Source organism: Telopea speciosissima, chromosome 8 (genome assembly GCF_018873765.1).
Source record: "Telopea speciosissima isolate NSW1024214 ecotype Mountain lineage chromosome 8, Tspe_v1, whole genome shotgun sequence".
NCBI classification, from domain to species: Eukaryota; Viridiplantae; Streptophyta; class Magnoliopsida; order Proteales; family Proteaceae; genus Telopea; species Telopea speciosissima.
The window spans coordinates 6,235,655-6,256,757 of record NC_057923.1 but is presented as its reverse complement, the minus strand read 5'-3'; the positions used below and the strand labels follow the sequence as shown (position 1 = coordinate 6,256,757).

General features: G+C 41.2%; 1 protein-coding gene and 1 long non-coding RNA gene across 9 annotated transcripts in view; one reads left to right on the top strand and one right to left on the bottom strand.

Moving 5' to 3' along the window:
• LOC122670836 overlaps window positions 1-21,103 on the top strand; it is a 114,303-nt gene that overhangs the window by 47,624 nt on the left and 45,576 nt on the right. The window contains exons 10-13 of one of the 8 annotated variants that reach the window (XM_043867844.1): window positions 11,821-11,931; window positions 12,742-12,767; window positions 12,966-13,688; window positions 13,758-14,224. The exons of 3 other annotated variants lie outside the window; for them this stretch is intronic. In XM_043867844.1, the coding sequence (XP_043723779.1) occupies window positions 11,821-11,931; window positions 12,742-12,767; window positions 12,966-13,688; window positions 13,758-14,088 (1,191 nt within the window). In that variant the 3' untranslated portion in view covers window positions 14,089-14,224. Of the gene's footprint in view, window positions 1-5,245; window positions 5,252-9,866; window positions 9,890-11,820; window positions 11,932-12,741; window positions 12,768-12,965; window positions 13,689-13,757; window positions 14,225-17,957; window positions 18,090-18,222; window positions 18,256-18,692; window positions 18,750-21,103 lie in introns of those variants that run through there. 4 more of the 8 variants (XR_006334262.1, XR_006334265.1, XR_006334260.1 and 1 more) reach the window with 4 other exon arrangements.
• On the bottom strand, window positions 11,975-12,402 carry LOC122670840. Its single transcript, XR_006334268.1, has 2 exons — window positions 12,368-12,402; window positions 11,975-12,076 (listed from the first exon to the last, which is right to left on the bottom strand). It is a non-coding gene; the product is annotated as an uncharacterized LOC122670840 (long non-coding RNA).

Below are 21,103 nucleotides of genomic sequence, written 5' to 3'. Positions count from 1 at the left end.
GTGATGCCCCCTTGGTTCTTCGAAGAGAAGGCCCCACGACTTGAAGACCATATTCTCACTGTTATAACCTCAACAGAATTCTGCCAGGGAGGTGTTGAAGCTGCTGCCCACATGTTGCTTCCTCCTCCTCATCACAAGGTTCGTGGACGAGTTTCTTCACACAAGCATAGTACTTGGGCTCCCACTCATGATGACAACAAGTTCAGCCCCAAGTTGCCAGAGTGTTGCATGGATTTCACCCATTCATCGGAGATGAATGTTTCTAAGTCGGGGAGAGTTGATGCAGATCTTAGCCTCCTCGAATTGAAGAAGCCACCCTAAACCTAGGGTTTTAGTAGGAGCCTTAGTTTAATTTAGTTTATTTCTATACTTAGTTTTTATTTTGTGTTTTTAATTGAACCGGGTTAAATTGGTTGCATCCAATTGGTTCAATTGGTCTAATTTAAGTGAAGTGATCCTATTGGCTAAGAGGATCTTATATCCTATTGGTTAGTAGGGAATCTTCTTTTATTTTAAGTAGTTTAATTGGTTTTTAAGTCATTAGGGTCAATTGAGTCTTTTTATGTTTTTTAAATTGTTTTAAATCACTTAATTGTACTCCTCCATGGTTTTGGTGTTAGAAGTCATGTATTAGGGGTAGTTTAGGAACTTGTTATATTACTAGTTGCTTTATTATGTAATTCTGTTTTTTTTTTCTTTATTTCCCTTTTACCTCCCTAGGGAGGTGGATGTAATTCTCTATTAGTTATGATTGAATGAATATAGGGTGTATGGAGAAGTCTCTCCAACACAATTGATTACAACCAAAACTTGTTTTATTCTTCTCTTCCCTCTTCTCTTGTCTTCCTCTTCTTCCTCTAACTTCTTCTCCTCTTCTACTTACTTCCTTAACTTAAATCTAACTTGGTATCAGAGCCTTACGGTTTGAGAGTCAAATCCAATTTCTTGTTTCCATTTTTTCCTTCTCTTTGAAATCCTAGGGCATAAAGGGTTTCAAGGAGAAGCCTCTTATGTAAAGAATCTATGAGAGCACTATGGAATAGGTTCAGAATGATCTATTCTAGTTATTATTGCTGCTGTTTGAGCCTTGATGCTGCCCATTTGATGATTTGAAGCTTTGCTAGCTTGTGCTAGGATTACCGCCAGCCTTCCATTGCAGTCTCTGTATCTTCTTCTTCTAGCATGGGTTTGAGGATTGGAATAGCTCACTAGAATCGCCCAAGAGTGTTATTTAAGTGACTTGTGCTTCCTCTTGCTGCTTGAAGACCCAATCTGAGCACAGCCACTTTTCGCAAGATCAAGTTTCTGCCCAGATTTCCGCTGTTGCAAGTTGCAGACCTTGGCTCCTCCTTATTTGGGGATGGACTTGGTGGTTGGAGTAGCCCATTAGGATCGTAAAAGGATCCTCTCTTTGCCTCTGGTGTCCTTTATTGATGGATGAATCTCCTTATTGAGCACAACTTAGTTTTGTGGTGTTCTTTTTTTGCCCAGGTAAACCCGATAATGTTGTTCTTGCATTTAGGGTACTTTGGACTTCTTGTTTGGTTGAGAGATGATTATACATATCTGTATTTGCAATCTTGAAGCTTGTGTAAGCTATTTTACTCTGGAGAGAGTGTTAGGGTGAAGCTTCATCCTAGCTGGAATTTCTGTTTTTTGTATTGGGAATCCCTATTTGGGTTGAGTTTATACTCCCCACTTGCTGTTTTTTATCTGGTGTATGGTCAAGTACCATTTCCCTTACATGATGGTTGGTACAGAGTCTTCTTAGCTTGGTTCGGCTAATTCACAGCCTCCTTCAACAGCTCCTCAGTTGGTTTATGAGAATACTCACCAACAGATTTCCTTTGTGAAACTCGATGGTACCAATTACTTGGATTGGTCACACTCTGTGAGACTTTTCCTTAGGAGTAGGGGAAAACTTGGATATATCACAGGCACTATCAAGGCTCCAGAGGCTAGTTCTCCCACTTTTGATAAATGGGAGACCGAAAATTCCACCGTTATGACATGGTTGATCTTCTCCATGAAGCCTGAGATTGGGAGAAGGTTTATAAGGAAGGAAACTGCCAAAGCTATCTGGGATAGTGTCTCTGTAGCCTTTGACAGAGTAGGTGACACTGCCAAAGTCTATCAGCTCCATCAAAAAATTCACTCATTGAAGCAAGGTGACAGCACTATTTCTGAGTACTACAGTGTGTTCCTTAGTCTTGTGGAGGAGTATGATTACTACAGAGACCCCTTTTTTTTTTTCTTTTTTTTTTTTGGGTGAATAAAAATTTCATTATTAAAAAGAAGCAGCTCTCAAAAAGGAGGGAGGAAAACAAGAACCAGCAACAGAAGCTCAAACAGGGGAGCCAGCTGGGATAAGGGAGAGAGAAGAAAGACCCCAGGAAACAACAATTAGTCTGTTCCTTGGGGTGTCAATACAAGAAGTAGGAGCAACCAAACTAAGCTTAGATTTGATTTCAAAAGAGATGGACTCCCAAATCTGATAAACAGATCTGGAATTGGAGGTCCATTTCCGAAGATTGCGCTCCATCCAAATGTGGTTGATGGAAGCTGAGAAAGTCATCTTCCCAATCACGTCACAAAGAGTAGAACCACCAAAGGTCATGTCAACCCAAATCCATTCATGATTAAAAGAGAGAATCCTCCTATTTCTTGGCCAGCATTTGGAGAGGATCCCTTTCCAGATAGAGCGGGAGAAGGGGCACTCAAAGAAGAGATGGTTTGAATCTTCAATCGCATTCCAACATATGTCACAATTGGGAGAAACCATAATGTGGCGATGTTTGAGGAAAGCTTGCGTTGGGAGGCAGTTGGAGAAGACTCTCCAAGTCGTGAAGCTGTGCCTAGGGATGTGGTGCTTGAACCAGACGAGCTTTCTCCAAGGAACGAGCGGGAGCCGAGTTCTAACAAGATCCCAAGCAGATTTGGAGCTGAACTTACCCAAGGAACTAGGCAGCCAAGAAACACAGTCATCCCTTACGAAGGGTCTTCTGGAAATAGAGGGCAATAAGTTCCAGATAGGGATTAGAGCTAGAGTAGATGAATCAGGGGGGTCCCATCCGTCGGCATTAAGAATATCAGCCACCAAGGCATTTCTAGGCAGCCCAGAACCATAGATCAATCTAAGGCTGACATGATGTATCAGGATTCCCAAAGGATGCCAGTGATCTAACCAAAGCTGAGTGGAGTTCCCATTACCAATGTGAGTTTGGATAGAGCCAAGAACCAAGGGTCGGACATCCATAATTTTGTGCCAGGTCCAAGAAGCATCAGAAGATAAATGGACAGTCCAGATAGAGTCAGAACGAAGAAGGCTTGAATATATCCACTCTACCCAAATACTTTTTGCCTTGGACACAATCTTCCACAACAATTTGATAATGCCGGCTTGGTTCACATCCTTTATCCTTCTGATACCCAACCCTCCTTCCACGAAAGGATGACACACAGAGTCCCAACTGATAGGCCGAAGGAATCTGGTAACATCAGAGCCTTTCCAAAGAAAAGAAGACATGAGTGATTCCAGAGACTTCATGATGGAATGAGGCAGCCCATAGATACCTGACCAATAAATGTAGGAGGCTTGGAGGACAAACTTGACAAGCACCAGACGACCCGCATAAGAAAGAAGTTTGCCCTTCATAGTTGAAGCCGTTTACTTATAAGATCCAGCATAGGAGTGTAGTGATGCGCCAAAAGTCTTGCCGAGATCAAAGGCAGGCCCAGATATTTCTCAGGAAGCTGACCAATACTGAAACCACAAATATTCTTCAGACCTTCTTTTACCTCATCAGGAACTCCAGCAAGGAAGAGAAGAGACTTGGTGGGGTTGATATGAAGCCCGGATAAGTCTTGAAAGTGCTGCAAACAATTCATGATGGACTCAAAGGAGGCTATGGAGGCCTTGGAGAAGATCATGAGATCATCAGCGAAAGCCAGGTGAGAGAGCTTGAGGGCTTTGCAATTGGGTATAGTGGAGATGAGATGCTGGTTCGTGCATAATTGGATTTCCCTGGATAGAAATTCTAAAGCTAAGGTGAAGAGGTATGGGGATAAGGGGCATCCTCGGCGCACACCAACAGTAGAGGCAAAGTAGCCAGCTGGGCTGCCATTAACAAGCACAGAGGACCTGGGGGTGGAAATGCAACAGTGAATCCAATGGATGAAAACCATAGGGAACCTCATCTTGATCAAGACATTTGCAATAAAATCCCATCTCGGAGAGTCAAAAGCTTTATGGATATCGATCTTCATAAGAGCAGCAGGAGAGTGATTTTTTCTTTCAAAACCTCGGACAATCTCATTGCAAAGGAGGATATTATCAGAGATGCTTCTACCAGGAATTAAGGCAGACTGATTCTGACTGACAAGCAGATCCACCACCTTCTTGAGCCTCAAAGCAAGGATTTTAGCTCTAAACTTGTAGATGAGATTGCAAAGGGAGATGGGCCTGAAGTCTGTCATCATAGAAGCACCCTCCTTCTTTGACCAACCCAGAGGATGAGGGTAAGGTGTATCAGACTATTGAAAAGGAGCGTGTCTTCTCTTTACTTGGTGGTCTGAATCCTGACCATGAGCCAGTTAGACTCCAATTGTTAGGCCTGTCTCCTCTCCCTTCTCTTAGTGAGGTTTGCAGTTACCTATAGAGTGAGGAGACTCGGCGGCTTACTATGGCACCAGCACCTGCATCATCTCATGAGAGGTCTGCCCTCAATTCTAGTTCTGTTCGAGACACCCGTGGAGGTGGTAGAGGCCCAGGGCCTGACCGTGAGGAAGCTAGTACTGTGGAGATAGTTGGTGCCAGTGGAGTTGGGCGAGACAGGTTTAAATGTGATCATTGTGGATGCACTGGACACACCAAGGATAGGTGTTGGTCTCTCCATGGTCGTCCTCTTGGTATGCGTGGTCGTGGTGGCCTTAGAGGGGGAGCTCGAGCTCATTCTGTGGCAACTGAGGCTGATGCCCCACAGGATGACTCCACCTTTATGGATGCAGTGGTTCGCAGGGTTGTGTCATAGTTGAGCACATCTTCTACATCTGGTATGGCTGGATCCTCATCATCCTCAGCTTTGCAGGTCTCCGCCTCGGCTTCCATCTTTGCTGCCGATCTTGGGTCATTGACTCGGGTGCCACGGACCACATGATGGTACGTCTCATTATTATGATTCCTATACCATTTGCTCTGGTAAGGACAAGGTTAGGGTAGCTGATGGCTCCCTTTCCTCCATATCTGGTAAGGGTAATATCCCTGTGACATCATCTATTTCCCTCTCTTTTGTTCTTTATGTCCCTAATCTTACACTGAATCTTTTATCTGTGAGTCATTTGACTAAATCTCTCAACTGTTGTGTCACTTTTTTTCCTTCTCATTGTCTTTTTCAGGATTTGGTGACGAAGAGGATTATTGGTAGTGGACGTGAGGAACAAGACCTCTACTTTTTTGATCAACTTTTGCCCACAGCTCATTCCTATGTGTGTGGTCACAATGATAGTAGTTCTGTGGATTCTGTTATGTTATGGCATCGCCGTCTTGGCCATCCATCTTTTGTAGTAATGAGGAAACAATTGCCTCATTTATTTTCATCTATTGCCTCTTCTCATGTTTTTCAATGTGAACCATGTATGTTTTCCAATCATTGTCGGTCTTCATATCCTTATCATGGTAATAGAACTGTTGCTCCTTTTCATATTATGCATACTGATGTTTGGGGTCCTTCCCCTACTACTTTATTTGGCTTTCGTTACTTTGTGTCATTTGTTGATGATTTTTCCCGTGCCACATGGATTGTACTTTTGAAGCATAAGAGTGATGTTTGTGATGCCTTTCAGAATTTTTACCAAATGATCCTTACTCAATTTGAGACCCGCTTCAAAATTGTGCGATCTGATAAAGGGGGAGAGTACATGTTTGGTGATCTTCAAACCTTCTTTACTACTTATGGCATTATCCATCAGCTAGCGTGTGTTGACACGCCCCAATAAAATGAGATTGCTGAGAGGAAAAATCGCCATCTTCTGGAGGTCACCCGTAGTCTATTGTTTGGCATGCATGTTCCCAAGACCTTCTGGTCCGCTGCTCTTCTCACTGCCTCCTTTCTCATCAATCGTATGCCTACCAAGCTTCTTAATTTCAAATCTCCCTTGGACATCTTATCTTTCAAGGCCTCTGTTTTTTCTCTTCCTCCTTGAGTCTTTGGCTGTATTTGTTATGTGCATGTTAACAAATCTGCTCGCACTAAACTTGACCCCAAAGCTCTCAAGTGTCTCTTCCTTGGGTACTCTTCTACTACCAAGGGGTACAAGTGTTATCATCCTTCTTTCCGTCGATGTATCATTTCCAAGGATGTTACTTTTCTTGAATCAGTTCCCTTCTTTGTCCCTTCTCAGCATCCTCTTCAGGGGAAGAATTGTGGGAGTGAACAGGCTACTGAGGATTTCTTCCTTTCTCCTCTACCTACATCTCCTTTTATGCTTGACATTGGAAAACACAGGACTGTAGATGTGGTTGAGGTTGATGATCAATCAGGGGGGAATACAAATTTGGTTGTTGAAAGTGGTTTTAATAAGGAGAAGGATTACCACATTACATACAAAAAAAGTGAATGCTTGCATAATACAAGAAAGAAGACCTACCAAAAGTCCTCTTCAGATCCAGATCCACATCCTGAGATTCATCATTCTCAATCAGGTGACATTCCTTCTCCTCCATCTGATTTGGACCTTCCGATTGCTATTAGGAAATGGAAAAGAACCTGTGCTAATCTTATATCCCAGTTTGTTTCCTATGATGCAATTTCTCCGACAGGCCTTGCCTTTATTACTGCTCTCTCTACTGCTTCCATTCCCAAGAATGTCATTGATGCTATATCTGACCCAAAGTGGAGACAAGCCATGTCTGAGGAGATGATGGCACTTGAGAAGAATGGTACTTGGCAACTTGTTGACCTTCCCAAGGGACGTGTCCCAGTTGGATGCAGATGGGTCTACACAATCAAGTATAAATCGATGGCGTATTGAGAGATACAAAGCAAGGTTGGTGGCCAAGGGATACAAGTCTATGGAATTGACTACCAGGAGACATTTGCCCCTGTGGCCAAGCATAACTCAATAAGAGTTCTTTTATCTTTGGTTGCCAATAAAGATTGGCCTTTATATCAGCTGGATGTGAAGAATGCCTTCTTTCATGGTGACTTGGAAGAGGAAGTGTACATGCAAACTCCACCAAGATGCCTTCAGCTGAAGGGAAAGTGTGCCTCCTTAAGAAGGCTCTATATGGTCTCAAACAGTCACCAAAGGTATGGTTTGAGCGCTTCCGACAGGCTATTCTGAAGAATGGATACTCCCAGAGCCAAGCTGATCATACTCTCTTTACCAAGCGGAGTAATGGTACTATCACAGCTCTCATTGTCTATGTTGATGATATTGTGGTTACAGGAGATGATACAACTGAGATAGGTAAATTGAAGAGCTACTTGGCACAACAGTTTGAGATCAAAGATCTGGGTCCCTTGAAGTACTTCTTAGGAATAGAAGTATCAAGGACCAAGAGAGGAATCAACATATGTCAGAGGAGGTTTGTTCTTGACCTGTTAACAGAGACAGGGATGTTAGGCTGTAAACCAGCAAACTCTCCTATTGAGCAGAACCACAAACTAGGAGAGGATTGTGGTCCTTCTCTTGTTGATGCGGGGAAGTATCAAAAGCTAGTGGGGAAGCTTATCTATCTCTTTATGACTCGGCCAGATATCTCTTATGCAGTGGGAGTTGTCAGCCAATTCATGCATGCTCCCAAGAGTGGTCATTTGGATGTTGTGTATCGCATTCTAAGGTATTTGAAGTCCTCTCCAGGGAAAGTACTGTTGTATGCAAGGCACACCCACTTGAGAGTGGAAGGCTTCACAAATGCCGATTGGGCTGGTTCCATTACAGGCTGAAGATCTACCTCCGGCTATTGTACCTTTGTGGGAGGTAACTTAGTCACATGGAGGAGCAAGAAACAGCATGTTGTGGCCAGATCTAGTGCCGAGGCAGAATTTAGAGCTATGGCACACGTAGTGTGTGAGCTCATCTGGCTGAAGAGATTTGTTCAAGAACTGGGATTTGACACTGAAGGACCCATGAAACTATACTGTGACAACAAGGCTGCCATCAGTATTGCCCACAACCCAGTGCAACATGACTGGACTAAGCACATTGAGGTTGATAGACATTTCATCAAGGAGAAGATAGACTCTGGCTGTATTTTTACTCATTTTGTGAAGACTGGTGATCAATTGGTAGATATCTTCACCAAAGCTCTTGGCTCTCCTCAATTTAACTCTTTCCTAAGCAAGCTGGGAATGCATGATATATATTCTCCAGCTTGAGGGGGAGTGTTAGAAGCCATGTAATAGCGGTAGTTTAGGAACTAGTTATATTATTAGTTGCCTTATTATGTAATTCTGTTTTTTTCTTCTTTATTTCCCTTTTACCTCCCTAGGGAGGTGGATGTAATTCTCTATTAGTTATGATTGAATGAATATAGGGTGTATGGAGAAGTCTCTCCAATACAATTGATTACAACCAAAACCTGTTCTATTCTTCTCTTCCCTCTTCTCTTGTCTTCCTCTTCTTCCTCTAACTTCTTCTCCTCTTCTACTTACTTTCTTAACCTAAATCTAACTTTTGGATGGAGATTAGAGTTGTATTAGTCCTAGGAATTAGGCCTTTGGCCTCTTTATTTAATAAGAATCGTGGGAAAAGGCTCCCCCACCTATTATGCATTAAAAATTTCGTTGCTCTATGCTGCTGCTAAGACTGCCGGCTGTTTGCTCTTTGAGAGTGTCCTTGTGGGTAATATCAAGGATCCCTTGTGAGTCATATCAAGGGTTAGGGCTGGTGGACTCCGGCGACTCCTTGCATCTTGTAGATCGGGAGGTCTTTCTTCTTCTTCTTCAATCAAGTTTCTCCAAGCTGCCATTGAAGAACCTGCAATTCAGTAAGTTAATTTACTGTTTTATTATTTCCCTTCCTCCATTAAAACCCTAATCAATCCCATAAACCCTAGACTCATCTATAATCATTACAGCCCTCACCCTCCATCAGTTTTCATCTAAAATCTGTCCACAGATCCATCACAGCAGACCCTCCACTCGACTGCCATCTCAGCCCCAACTTACAACTCTAAACCCTAATTCCCTCATCCCTCTAAAACCCCAAAACCCTAGGATTCCCAGATCAACCACTTCTGCCCATCAATTCCTCTCCATATTCTGATCGAGTGTTCTTCCCCCTCATTGGAAAACTCGACCAGAAACCTGAGCCCATTCTCCCATTAAAACCCTAAATTCCAGAACCTTGACTTTCAGCCCTCCAATACTCATCAAACCTTGGCCGAATCCTCTCCTCTACCATTGGAAACCTCGACCTTAAGATCCTGCCCAAATTCCAGCCCTAAACCCTAAATCTCATATTCCCCTTCATTCCCAAAACCCGAAACCCTAAACCTAAATTTCTGAAATTCTAAAAACTTCTTCAAAGTTCAAACCTAACTAAACCTAGTTTATTAAAACCCTTAAAACCTGCATATTAATACCCTATAAACACTACTACCATTAGTTAACCCTAACCCTAATTTCTGCCCCATTCAACCTAAGTTGTCCCAAACCAGCAGCCTTGTTAGGTGAACCATTCTCCTGGCACCTAGTAGGATTTCTCCTACCTAGGACTACATCAGATAAGGCTCAGTTGTTGTTGTTGTTGAATCTTAAGTCATGATCAAACACTCTTTGTATGGTTGGTTATGGGTCTACTTGAATCTACCCATAGGCTCAAATAATTTCAAAGATATAAACCTCTTTATCTTTATTTTAACTTTCTCGACTTGCCAATTAGATCGGTATTATTACTCAAGTCATTTGTCTTGTTCCACCTAATCCATTGAGGCTAACATGTCTTATATTTATAGCTGTCATTTATTTGGCTTCTTTTGAGTAAGTATACTGAAATTGTGTTGCAATGTTTTCTGTGTCAAAGGGGGAGACAGAGTGCCCGTACTATATGCATACTGGTTCCTGCAAGTATGGATACACCTGCAGTCTTCATCATCCTGATCCTGCTGCTTTTGGACGAGGTGATATTTCTTCTAATTCTGTCTCATTACATCCATTTGGTGCATGGCAACCAGCTTCAACATGTTGGTCTTCCCTGCTGAATGAGACGGTTCCTTACCTAGATGCTGCCAATTCTTGTGCATCAATGATGCTTCCACCTCAGGGGATGCATCCAAATCCTGAATGGAATGGTTATCAGGTAAATTTTATTCATGATTACCTTTTCCTCATAAACCGTGCCCTGATATCCTGGGGGAAAAGTTGTTTGATGAGATGCTTCTTGTTTTTAATGGGTAACAATTTATTGGTAGGAGAAACAAAAAATGTTACAAGAAGCAGCCAATGAGGCAAAACCACAGCTAGTTTTCAAAATTATACATACAGTAAGCATTGAGGATTCAGGAGGGAGGGGGTTAAGGGTGGGATATATTTTTGAATTTCTAGGGAAGGAGTTCTATCGATGATGGTAAATAGCAAACAATGACAATGATGTGTAATGCACTAATGCTATAACTTATTGTCTTGCTAGCTTAATCTTAAGCATGATCGAACAATCTTTAATAGGGTTGGTCATGGATCGACTTGAATTTAAGCATAGGCTCAAATAATTTCTAAGATTTAAGCATCTCTATCTAGATTTTAACTTTCTCAACTTTGCCAATTAGACCAGTATTATTACTGTCACTTTCTTGTTCCACCTAATCCATTGAGGCTAACATGTCTTATATCTATGGCTATTTGGCTATGTTTGAGTAACTATACTGAAATAGTGTGGCAATGTTTTTTGTGTCAAAGGGAGAGAGAGAGTACCCATACTATATGCGTACTGGTTCCTGCAATTATGTACCCAACTGCAGGATTCATCATCCTGATCCCACTGCTGTTGGAGGAGGTGATATTCCTTCTGGTTATGTCCCATTACATCCATCTGGTGCATCACAACCGGCTTCAAATTTTTGGTCTTCTCCACTGAATGAGACAGTTTCTATCCTAGATGCTGCCAATCCTTATATGCCAATGATGCTTCCACCTCAAAGGGTGTATCCAAATTCTGAATGGAATGGATATCAGGTAAATTTTATTCATGATTAATGGGTTACAATTTCCTTGTTTTTATTTGGTAACAATTTATTGGTAGGAGAAACTACAAAATGTTACAAGAAGCCGCCAAAGAGGCAAAGCCACAACTAGTTTACAACATTATGATAAATAACAACAACGACAATGCTGTGTAATGTTATAACTTAAATATTTTTGAATTAGAAGGGTGTGTTATATTTTTGAATTTCTGGGCCAGGAGTTCCATCGATGATGATAAATAACAACAATGACGATGATGTGTAATGCTATTGAACTTGGACTTTTCCACTTCTGCTCTTATATTCTTTTTGATAATCCTGTGGAATTAAATTTCTCTTTCAATTGCGCCTATTCACCTATTAGGTTGCTAGGTTTGTGCCTTTAACGGAGTCCTCGTTTGCTGGTAACTCTGCAGGCTAGCATAATACCTAACGGGTCACAGCCATTGCTTGCTGCAAATCCCAATCCCCTTGGTCGGAGCAAGTCAAAGACTCACCCTGTTGTGAATGGCACCTCGAGAAAGGGTGAGAAGAAAACCAAAATTGTGCAGTCTGTGTGGTGTGATATCTGCAAGATTGAGTGTAGCAGAAAGGATGTCTTGGACCAACACAAATTGGGAAAGAAGCACAAGAAAAACCTGGAGAAACTGGAAGAATCAAAGAAAGAAGCCATTGCCCCAGCTGCTAAAGCGGCCACAGCAGCAAAGGATCCCGTGATTGATCCAAAAGAAAGCCCAGCAGTTGACAAGGTTAAGACCGTTGTGCAGTCTGCATGGTGTGAAATCTGCATGATTGACTGTAGCAGCAAGGATGTCTTGGACCAACACAAATTGGGAAAGAAGCACAAGAAGAACCTAGAGAAACTGGAAGAATCAAAGAAAGAAGCCAGTGCTCCTGCTGTGAAAACGGCCCCAGCAGCAAAGGATCCCGTGATTGGGCCAAAAGAAAGCCCAGCAACTGATGAGGGCAAGACCGTTGCGCAGTCCGCCTGGTGTGAAATTTGTAAGATCGACTGTAAGAGCAACGATGTCTTGGACAAACATAAATTGCGAAAGAAGCGCAAGAAGAACCTGGAGAAACTGGAAGAATCCGAGAAAGAAGCCAATGCCCCTGCTGCTACAGCGGCCCCAGCGGCAAAAGATCCCGTGATTGATCCGAAAGAAAGCCCAGCAGCAGCCAGTGCACCTGCTGCTACAGTGGCCCCAGTAGTAAAGGATCATGTACTTGGTCCAAAAGAAAGCCCAACAGCTGACGAGGGCAAGACCGATGTGCAGTCTACCTGGTGTGAAATCTGCATGATTGACTGTAAAAGCGAGTTTGTCTTGGATAAACATAAATTGCGAAAGAAGCACAAGAAGAACCTGGAGAAACTGGAAGAATCAAAGAAAGAAGCCAGTGCCCCAGATGCTTCAGAGGCCCCAGTGGCAAAGCATCACCTGATTGATCCAAAAGAAAGCTCAGCGGTTAACGAGGGCAAGACTGTTATGCAATCTGCATGGTGGGCCCCAGCATCAAAGCATCACGTGATTGATCCAAAAGAAAGCCCAGCAGTTAACGAGGGCAAGACTGTTGTGCAATCTGCATGGTGTGAAGTCTGCAAGATCGACTGTGGCAGCAATGATGTCTTGGACAAACACAAATTGCGAAAGAAGCACAAGAAGAATCTGGAGAAACTGGAAGAATCAAAGAATGAAGCCAGTGCCCCAGCAGCAAAGGATTCTGTGATAGGTCTAAAAAAAAGCCCAGCAACTGATGAGGGCAAGACCGTTGTGCAGTACACGAGTTGTGAAATCTGCATGATTGACTGTTACAGCAAGGATGTCTTGGACCAACACAAATTGGGAAAGAAGCATAAGAACCTGGAGAAGTTGGAAGAATCAAAGAAAGAAGCCAGTGCCCCAGCTGCTGCTACAGCAGCCCCAGCAGCAAAGCATCACGTGATTGGTCCAAAAGAAAGCCCAGCAGTTAACGAGGGCAGTGCGGTTGTCTTCGATCAACACAAATTGGGAAAGAAGCACAAGAAGAGCCTGGAGAAATTGGAAGAGTCAGAGGAAGAAGCCAGTGCCCCAGCTGCAAAGGATCCTGTGATTGGTCCAATAGAAAGCCCAGCAGTTAATGAGGGCAAGACTATTGTGCTGTCTGCATGGTGTGAAATCTGCGAGATTGGCTGTGGCAGCGAAGTTGTCTTGGAGCAACACAAATTGGGAAAGAAGCACAAGAAGAACCTGCAGAATTTGGAAGAGTCAGAGGACGAAGCCAGTGCCCCAGCTGCTACATCGGCCTCTGCAGCAAAGGATCCTGTGATTGGTCCAAAAGAAAGTCCAGCAGTTGGCAATGGCAAGACTGTTGTGCAGTCCGCGTGGTGTGAAATCTGCAAGATTGACTGTAAAAGCAAGGTTGTCTTGGAGCAACACAAATTGGGAAAAAAGCACAAGAAAAACCTGGAGAAATCGGAAGAATCAGAGAAAGAAACCAGTGCCCCAGCAGCAAATGATCCCATGATTGGTCCAAAACAAAGCCCAGCAGCAGCTTACTATGGCAAGACTGTCGGTGTGGAACTGGGTAAAATGATTGATCCAAAAGAAAGCCCAGCAGCTAACAACGGCAAGACTGTTGGTGTGCAACAGGGAAAAAAGAAGGGAGCCTCATCTTTGGGGCCTGGAGAGGATCTGGTGACATTGAGGAGGAAACTGATGGAAGGTGGGGTGGAAGCTTATGCAGTGAACGTATGCACAATATGCAATGTAGTGTGTAATAGCCTGACGGACTTCACTAACCATTTGGCAGAGCAAAATCATGCTAATTTGGTGGAAGAAACAGGCAGCAGCAGTTGTGACAGTGAATCCTCCTGGCCCTGGGGTGGTTACTGCTGCTTCGAAGATGAACTTCCCTGGAAAAAAAAATGAAGGAATATATATCAATGTCGTCATCATCATTTAGCTCTTCTTTGTTTACTCGGGGAATCCTCTTTGGTTTTCTTGTAAATATTTAATATGGGTTTCTTTTGGTGAAAGATCATTCAAGTGTCTCTCCAAATTCATCATTTATGAAGTATGAACCTCTGTTTTTCATACAAGAAAAAGTGCAGGTAAATTTGATTACCGGACATGGGTTTGATAAATTATATACTGTAGAAAATCAAGTCACTAAGAAGAAAAGTGTTTCAAGTAAATATGTGGACATTATTGAAGATATGCATGATGGTGCGGTGATAAGTATATAAGAATTGTGGGGTCCAAGATAGTGAATTCCCAATTACAGTTGTGTTATATCAAGGATCAACTGTAAGCCCTTATTTGTTTATGTTTATTATGGATGATTTAATGATAGACATTCAAGATGAGGTTTCTTGGTGAATTTTTTTTGTTGATGTTATTGTTTTGGTGGGTGAGACGAAGCAGGTATTAACGCCAAGTTAGAGTTATGGAGATCAACCTTATAATCAAAGGGTTTTGAGCTAAGTAGAATGAAAACGGAATATATGGTGTATCTTTGGTTACACTAGGACGGATATTGTGATAGTAAAACTTGATGAGAGGGAGATTTCGCAAAGTGATTATTTTAGGTATCTTGACTCCGTCATAAATAAAGAAAGTGATATAGAGGATGATGTTTCACAGAGAATTACAATAGTATGGATGAAGTGGAGAGGTGCGTTCGGAGTTTTGTGTGATCGGCGTATTCCTTTAAAACTTAAAGAAAAACTTTATAGGATATTCATATGACCGGCTATGATGTATGGTGCGGAATGTTGGGTAGTTAAGAAATATTATATAGTTAAACTCAGCATAGCGAAGATGAGGATGTTGAGATGGATGAATGGCAAAACTAGGAAGAAAGTAGCTCCGATACATGATAAGCTATGAAAAATCATTTGAGGTGGTATGGCCATGTTCAACAGAGGCCTTTGGATGATTCAGTACGAATGAGTGATTTAATTCAGATTGAAGGAACTAAAAGAGCCAAGGGCATCCTTAGGAGAAATGAGAAAAGACATGCATAACTTAAGCATTGTATCAAGTATGATCTCAAATCAAGTTGATTGGAGGGCAAGAATCCATGTAGCAGACCCCATTTAGTTGGGACTAGGCTGAGTAGTTGTTAACTACTTGTTGTAAACAAAAGTCACTCTTGTGCCCTCGTTGGATTCACTTGCAGAGGTGATTCAGTCACTGAGTCTTATCCATTTATTGGGATGGCCCAGAAAGATGAAATGGTTTGGCTATCCAATTTTTACAAAATGGTGAATTAATGTTAAGGTTTGTTATTTTTTCAAATCTCACAAGACATCTATTCTACCATTACTCTGCACTTACTCAACTCTGAGCATAAATAGCCGGTTTAGATGGGAAAAGCCATGAAAATGGATGGCTTAGATTTATCTTTTGATCTCTCAAAACGTCACAAACACTTGAGGCACCAATAATTATCTATTAAAAAAAAATTTAAAAAAGGTCTTTTTAGTGGTTGAACAGTATCACCATAAAAGAGGTTGGGGTAACATGCCCATACATTTTCCTTCCTCTCCTTAAAGTGTGGATCCTCAACTTCTTATGGAGAACAGGAAAGGAGAGGAAACCAATGTAAATTGATAAATGACTTATGAAACCATTTAGTAACCGTCTAATCGAAACCGTTTAAAAATCGTATAGAACCATTTAATCGAAACCGTTTAAAAATTGTCTAACCAAAATCGTTTATCAAACGGTCCAGGTTTTTATTATGAGACCATTTAGTTTAAACGGTCTGGTTACAATTTCTACCCTTAAGCAGCCAAAATCAAACCGAACCGAACTGGATCATTTAACACCCGTAATGGTATCTATAATTTTTAGGGTCAAAGCGTTCCGTATCGATCGACACCAACATCAATACCAATGCAATACCGATTTTGATGCTGATACCTAAAACAATGGCTCTGAGCTGTGATTGCCAAGAATTAGTGTGGACCAGGGCCAAATTGCCCAATTCGATCTGATCCAGATCACATCATCAAAAAACTTGCAGATTGATATGAGCCGATACTGGGCCGATCCAAATCAATATAAGTCAATGCAAACTTGTACTCTTGATCGATATTGGGCCAATCCGAGCCAATTTAGTGATCCCAGAAAGTGGTATTTGCAAATCTTTCATGTCGATCCTCAACTGATACGAGCTGATCTAGATCGATATAGATTCCAATTCCTAAAACCATGGAGCATGTCCATTGGCTTGACGTGAGAGATGTCATAGTTGGAAAACCATGTTTCTGACTTGACTCGTCTTCCAGAAAAACATGGTGACTCACTCAACCTTGTCAAACCTGGTCAAGGCTTATTTAGTAATGCAATCAATATGTATAAATTAGTAAAACATATGGGAAACCACACAAAAAAAGAAGAAGTAAAGAATCACATATCAATGCATTTTGAGTTTTTTTTTTTTTTTTTTGGGTGGAATGCATTTTGAGTTTACACCATTGAACAAGACAAGGGAGACGAGGAGTTGAGGGTTTCTTATTGTTTTAGAATATAAATTTACTCTTTTACCTAATTCAGTTTTTAAGTGAATCATCTTTATGGTTTTTTGAAAAATGAATAAATTTGCCAAATCTATCATGATTCGGATAAAAAAATAATGAGTCTTATTTGACTTGGACTATTTATGATTGAGTCTTGTCATTTTTTCCCATGACCTAGTCTACACGACTCTTGACCAGGTTTTTCAAAATCGGACGACGTGGCCTAATCAAAACCCAGTTTTCCAACTATTGTCATTAACATATTCACATGCAAACCTGTGTATACTAAATTAAGCCAAATGTTCTCCGTGCTGGCAGGCTGCGTCCAAACACATGGGGTGGGCAAAAATGACCACCATGCCCCTTGAGTGGTAGTAATCAATTTTGTTTACAAAAAAAATAGAAAGGAAGAAGATAATCAATTTGGTAACCAAAAAATTAAATTAAAAATGACGTGAAGGGGAAGAGAATGATTTTTCCTATTTCTTAATGATTACGTTCTCTGTAACTGCGAATCAGCACAAACCTCCCGCCCACAATCGCCAGTTACCTGAGACGTTATTCTCCGATCGAGTCTGGCGACGATGAGAGATGAGCCCGACAGCTACCCGCCAAAAATCTCAGACACAACTGCAGCAACAGCAGCACTTGCAGAGCTCGATCTGATTCCACAGATAAAACATGTATAAAACGCGTAATTACTAACTATGATCTTCATCTCTTTCATCTCCTGTTTTGTTTCTCCTTTGGGATAATCTCATTTACAGCCACAACGGCAGTGCAGCACTTGCAGCGATCGATCTAGATCCGATACTACAGATAAAATGCATATTTACTAATGGCCTCACCTCGTTTATCTCCTGCTTCTGCTTTTCCTTTGGGACTCTTTCACTGAGAAGATTTCTAGAATATTAGAGAGTTGGGTCGGAAACTTTTATTTCTCTTAGTGGTAGAATCACTCTTATTAAGGCCACCATGGCCAATATCCCCGTTTTTCTTTCAATTAGTGGTAATGTCAATATTATATTGCCAGTATCCTCTTCTTCTTCTTCTTCTTCTGCGACCCCTGATGTTAGTGTTGGTACCGTTGCGGCTGTTGTTACTGATCATGTACTTAAAAGAGAGTTACAATATTCTTCTTCTTTGGTTCCTGCTTTTACTGTTGTCCCTGATCGTGTTTGTTCTACCGAGGATGCGCTTGATACCGTGGAAACTGTAAAGGAAGTGTTTCAAAATCTTGGATTAGAAGATAGTATCAAAGATAATGGGGAGGAGGCGAAGCCTAGAAAAATTCTCTATCCCCATAGACCTGATTCTGCCAATTGCTCCAATTACCTTCAGACTGGAACTTGTCTCAATGGAGCGAATTGCAGGTACCATCATCCTGCTAGAAAGGAAAACCAGGTACCTTCTTTTTATTAGAACCCTTTTACTTATTAGCTTGTAAATTGAACGCGTTTTATTGCTTGTACTGGTGTATTTTTCAGCGCCTTTTCTTAGTGATCTTGTAGTGATGGACGATCACTCTTTGGTGTAGGAACAAAGATCAGCTTCGCCGGAATCTTCCCAGGTTAGCTTTTGTTGGCCCTAATACTCTATAGATTCTTCTGCAACTCTCTTGATCTAGGATCAAAACCGTGTGCTTACACCTTAGTTATGTAGTTTATCTCTTATAAAATAGGTATGATAAGGAATTAATATGATAAATTGTAGAGGAATTATGAACTGCTGGGGTGGGGCGGTTTCAGTTAAGTAGGAATTAGGCAGTTATGTTTTTTTTCGTTTATTGCCCTGCTGGTTTGTCCTGTACTCATGGTACCTCAAGTAGTCGGCTTTTAGTGGAAGTTCATAGATTATTTCCCTTTTGTTTTTTCTCCTGTCATTAGTTGATTTAGATTGATTGGGCAATTATCTGTTATGAATTTTGATTACATTTGTGGTTTGGTTCAAGTGTGTATATTGGACTCGGTTTCTTTTATTTTGGTGTCCATGGTTTTAATGTAGAAGGTTATTAAAGAAAAGAAGGAAGATCTTTCAGAGAAAATGGGGCAGCAAGAATGCAAGGTTATTCTTCAACTACTTTGCACAGTTAGTTGTTTTTAGTTTCTGTTCATATGATACGTTACTTTCTTTGAGTGTTATAAGTTGCAAGTTCCCTTAAATTCTTATTGCATATCATCTAAATAATCCGAGTTCTTTTCCTAACTTCCTGGCATCTAGTCTTTTATTTGGGTTGGATCTGATCCTCTTTGTTTACATCACAGGAAGTACCATTTTGTTCTCCTTTAATTCTACTCCTACAACCAATACCCTGTCAGGAACCACAAGCTCTATCTAAGTGATTGGATTTTGTACCCCACTGAATGAGCATGTCATCATTTTGGAATCCAAAGTGCAGACAGACTTTTGTACAAGATACATGTGATACCTGAACCTTTGCATTTCACCTATCTACTCATATTAAGCATGAAACACAATAGCTGGGGGATATGCATCCAATCCGCTGAACCCTTGTTAATGTTTTTTATTATTTATATTGTAGATTGGGTTTTTTTTTTTCCCCATTATTTGGAACAAGGCATGATCAAGGTTTTGAATCTGTGTTCTTTGCTGTTGTTACTTGTCTTTCTTTTTGTTGTTTATCTTTTTAATAGGTCTAAGCTGGTATTTTGATAAAGATCCAATGCAACAGAATTGATTTATTGAAGAGAAATCAACTGAATACCAACTGGTCTTTATTAGTACTTAAAAAAATTCTCTGTAAGCTGCATGATGTGTCAGACCTATTGATGCTAAATCTGATTGGGTTTGGGACTTTGGGCTTCATTTGTTTGTACCTCTCTCTCTCCTGTCATTCCTGTTGATTGTAATTTCCAATCAACAGAAGTTTTCTCATTATGTTCCTAGCCTCCAGATTTCCCACCCCAAACCTCAAGGTTATAAGATTTGTTGAACTTTGCTGCACCAAGTCCTGTAGGATGCACATTACTTGAATCTTTCGACTCCATTTAGGGTTGTTTGTCCATATGGTGTGGCATGGATATAACTCCATCTCGGATGATGTTTTATCCATAAAAAAGAATCAGATTGTTTCCACTTTGTTGTGTGGTTGTGGTTGTGTGTGTCTGGGACTGAGTTTGACTCATGGTAATGCATTGGCATGAGTCATTTCATTCTCTCCCTCTACTGCCTATGTGGATCTTTTTGTCAATAAATAGGACTAATTTGGGAAGGTTTTCCTGATATTACATTGTATCCTTTTTATATCAACTGCCATTAATCTTTCCATGGATATAGTACTTGTCGATGCATGTTATATCAAAAAATTGATGCTCCCCTTGTGTGTGTGTGGGGGGGGGGGGGGATTGAGTTTTACCAATGGTAATGCATTGGCGTGAGTTATTTCATTCTCTCCCACTACTGCCTATGTGGATCTTTTTGTCTTTAAATAGGACTAATTTGGGAAGGATTCCCTGATATTACATTGTATCCTTTTTATATCAGCCATTAATCTTTCCATGAATATAGTGCTTGTAGATGCATGTTATATCAATAATGGATGTTTTTCTATTTATAGTATGCTATGGCTGTTGCAGTATTACCTGCGGTCAGGAGGATGCAAGTTTGGAAAAGCTCATAGATACAACACTTCATGGGAAAAACCTGTGGTACCACTAGCACCACCATTGGATTTTAACTTTCTCGGCTTGCCAATCAGACCGGTAATATTACTTGGTCCCTTTTCTTGTTCCACCTAATCCATTGAGGCTATCATGTCTCATTTATTTGGATCCATTCGAGTAAGTGTACTGAAATTGTGTGGTATTTTTTTCTCTGTCAAAGGGGGAGAGAGAGTGCCTGTACTATATGCGTATGGGCTCCTGCAAGTATGGACCCAACTGCAGGTTTCATCATCCTGATCCTACTGCTGTCGATATTTTTTCTGGTTCCGCCTCATTACATCCATCAGGTGTATCACAACTTGCTTCTACACCGAATGAGACTGTTCCTGGCCTAGATGCTGCCAATCCTTATGTACCAATGATGCTTCCATCTCAAGGGGTGCATCTAAATCCTGAATGGAATGGATATCAGGTGAATTTTATTCATGATTACCTCTCTCTCTCTCTCTATTCATCATAACTGTACCCTGGCCTCCTGGGAGAAAAGTTGTTTGATTAGATGCTTCTTCCTTGTTTTCAATGGTTAATAATTTATTGGTAGGAGAAACAGAAAATGTTACAAGAAGCTGCCAAAGAGGCAAAGTCACACCTTGCTTACAACATATCATTTCAGAGAATCACTTTTCAAAGAAAAATAATCTACTCCTCAAATGGATACTAGATACTGTCCCTTAAAGCACAGCCTAGGCTGAACAAGACCCTGCTGTTAAGCATTTTATGTTTTCTAAAACTCTG